The 3584-nt window shown below is 39.6% G+C and overlaps 1 protein-coding gene across 1 annotated transcript; it reads right to left on the reverse strand.

Annotated features, from left to right (window-relative positions):
- Positions 1-264: 264 nt before the first annotated feature.
- noxo1b (NADPH oxidase organizer 1b) lies at positions 265-3172 on the reverse strand. The gene is made up of 8 exons (XM_051124853.1): positions 3034-3172; positions 2868-2948; positions 2713-2785; positions 2274-2457; positions 1883-2091; positions 1654-1779; positions 1446-1563; positions 265-1172 (listed from the first exon to the last, which is right to left on the reverse strand). Exons 1-8 carry the CDS (start codon positions 3097-3099, stop codon positions 605-607), a joined length of 1425 nt encoding a protein of 474 aa, XP_050980810.1. The 5' UTR covers positions 3100-3172; the 3' UTR covers positions 265-604.
- Between the last annotated feature and the right edge of the window lie 412 nt (positions 3173-3584).

A 3584-nucleotide genomic window follows, 5' to 3' on the forward strand; every position in this document is an offset into this window, starting at 1 on the left:
GCTTCTGTATAATAGTTTTCAGTTAGCTTACTCAAGAAGATCTTTGTTCATCTTTTTAACAGTTTGTTTACATACACTATATATACATCCGTTTGGAATAATTCAGTGTCACATCCTTCAGAAATCTTTCTAGTAAGTTAATATACCAGTATGCTAACACATTTTACATGTGCATGCAAATATGTGTGTCTGTGTATATTAAATTACCAGTTCCCATGAAAAAAAGTCATAACAGAATCATTAAAATGAAGTTGGAAACATTTATTGAGACTTATGCAGGTATATATACAAAAATCCAAACATTTTTTTCTTTTCCAGTATGGAATACAATTAGCTCCAGAACAAAAGATAACAGTCTGAATATAACATTAATGAAAAAATAAAACTATGAAAACAAAACCCTTTAAATACATATGCTGTAACTACCTTTAAAAGGTTATGTATAATATATTTGATTAATTCCAATATTTATACTATTAATATATCCCCACCAAGTGATTACAAAGAACCCAGATTAATATTGTTGTATCATACTCAAAGATGACCAAAAAGAAGCTATAAAAGTCTCTCATTGTCATATGCACCCTCTGCTCTCTCAGCCCTTTCATGCTCTTCCTTCATTTGCCATGACTTCTCTTTCAGGCGCCAGGCGTGCAGAAGTTGCCAGAGCGACGTTACGGGTGTATGTCGTGCAGCGCTGTAGGATCTCTTGAGTTTGTGGTCTTGGTGGCACCCTGGGAGCTCTGACCCCTTTCATAGGGTGATCAGTGTCTGAGCTGGTTGGGCTGGACTGGCCACTGGACATACCACTGTCACTGCTGTCTGGCTCTTTATCCTGCTGTCTCAGGCTTTCTTCCCCCTCTGAGCTGGACATGCTTGGGCTCATGGAGGTGGTATCTGAGGAACTGAAGCTGAAGTCGTTTCCATCGTCGCTGAAGCTGCCAGCTTCCTCGTGCTGTACCGGCTGTGACAGCATTTCCAGAGAATTTGATCTGAGGAAATTATTCTTTCTGTTTTGTGAGTAGACCTGAGGCTCCGGTTTAAAAGAGTCACTGGAGGACAGGTTGATAGTGGAGCTGTGAAGTTTCCTTTGAAGGGTCTGAAGGCCAAAGCTGGGGCTGTTGTAGAGCTTCAGGTACATGGAGGGCACATAGCCTGCCTTTTTGTTATATCTGTAAAGGGAATAAAAGGTTTAGGTTAGGTTTTGTATGGGAAAGACAAGTACAAGTAATCGTTACTTTCTCCCTCCCGCTCTCTGTTTTTCTTTCTCAATCTCTGTTTTTTTAATTTCTAAAATAACATTTAATTGCCAGCTATGCTGCATGCTTTATTGTGGCTTGTCTTTCACATTGCTCTTGTCTGTTAATACATTCTTTTTACAATAGTTTGCAATTCTCATCATTCTTTGAAAGGGAGTGCGAACCGGAGTAAAGGAGTTCAATTACCTTACAAGCCACCAGCCATTATCAGACCTCTGTAACACCTCCACAACAGCGCCGATGCTCAGAGAGAGCTCGTCCTCTTTTTTTGAGGTGTAACTCCTTGTAGCGCAGTACAGTGAACCTGGTGGAGAAAGAAAATATTTGGTTAGCAATCTGATTCATCTTTGGAGATTCATTACGAGAGAAAGTTTATATAACAACCGTGTCTTACTTTCAAAGGCAGCTGAATCAAATTCATCCTCATCCTCATCCTCTTCCTCTTCCTCATCACATAACTGCAAGTAGGGAGCAGGAAACCAAGCTAGACGTTTGTCCTCATTCTCAACAAGCCACCAACCTGTTCAGAATCAACACCCACACAAAAATATGAATAGACTGTAAAGAAGTTTACATTCAAAAAGTATTTCTCGCTTCACTTCCTTAAGGTAAAAGATACATACCTGCTTTGTCTTTAATCAGCACATCCAGTCTTTCATCCACAGCTACTTTAAATGGCTTGTTCTTTGTGTCTTTGGTCTCATATGGAGCCACACATCGATATGTCTTGGAAACAAAAGGCTGGGTCACATTGCCATTGCTCAGATGTTTTTTCGCCAAGTCAGGTCCTCCGCTGACAGTGTTGATGTTGTCTGATTGCAGAATCATCACACTGCATGGAGAGGAGAGGAGCTTTAACAGACATTCACTGTACAAACACTTTCATTCATGTTCAAGTTTGCATTAAACTGGGGGAACCAGAAACAGATCAAGTCAGAAATATAAACTGAGCTACTGTGCACATGTGTATGGCATGCTGCCTTCTTATTTGCCGCAGGTAAGTGATCTGCATACCTGTTTCTGGTATATTCAGGCAGAAGCTCCTGTTCAGTTGGCAAGAAGAACTGAACGACATCTGTGGAATGTGACACGGCTGTGCCGCACTGCAACAGGTTGGAACAGTATTTCTCCAAATACCTTAGACGGGACACTGACTTTGCCAGACCTTTCAACTGAAACGAAGTCACCATGTACTGGGCTGTAAACAACAGAAATCATATTTGAACAACAAAGCAACGCAGTGTGAACAAACATCTTTAACAGGTCCCACTAATAACAATAATCATTATGTGAGCAACACCACAAAGTTTGCATATGTATTAATGTTACTTTATGCATGCTATTATAGGCTTAAAGCAATATATTTACAATAACAGGCTCTTTTTGATTGAGTGTATATTTAAATATTACAACATTATGTACATTTTAATCACCTAAAAGCTGCCAACCATACCTCCAAATCTGGGAAGCACTCTATCCTCTTTACGAGTATGGTTCTCCACAGGAAACTTCTTTTTTAGTTGCTTCTGTTAAAAGAAGAAAATCAAGTTAGCTGCTGCTTTTACACTTTTAGTAAACGTTTGTGCTAAATAAATAACTAAAACCTACATGGAGCGTTTTGAAATCCCGGAAGGATCTGTACACTATCAACTCACTCTGGTCTGACCATAGCACGGATGTCATGAACTTCTGTAACAAGAAAGCAAACAAACAAATTAACAATTTACCCTACCAGCACTTGGAGTTATCCTATGAATATACAACATATTCTTACTTTGTCCTTGTCTTTCTTCATTACTCCGATAAGTCGGACTTCTACAGGAAGGCGCGGTTCACTCATAGCTGACGCTGTTTCTGATTAAGGAGATGACCGTTTGAACACTATTCTTCCTTGTTCTCTTTCAGCATCAGCAGCATCCTTATCATTTATAGTCGGCCAGACGTGGGCGTGTTGTTTATGTCACGTGAGTCTTTACAGAAAATTCGCATAAGCGGCTACAACCACGTGTGAATTGATCGAGTGCCAGGAGGGTGGAGTTATTACGCAATAATATCAGCAAGAAATGTGAGTGTTGTCTTCAAACCTATCTATCTATCTGTCTGTCTGTCCGTCTGTCTATTTATCTGACAGCAGTTTATGTATCTGTATGACAGCAGTTTAAGAAGCAAACAATACCATCTATCCATCTATGTATCTATCTTTCTATCAAAGTATGTGTATGAATACATGTGTATGGCAAGCTGCTTAGGTATTTGCTGCAGGTAAATAAGCTGCATACCTGTTTTTGGTATATTCTGCAGAAGCTCCTGTTCATTTGGCAAGAA

This window comes from Labeo rohita, chromosome 12 (genome assembly GCF_022985175.1).
Source record: "Labeo rohita strain BAU-BD-2019 chromosome 12, IGBB_LRoh.1.0, whole genome shotgun sequence".
Lineage (NCBI taxonomy): Eukaryota > Metazoa > Chordata > Actinopteri > Cypriniformes > Cyprinidae > Labeo > Labeo rohita.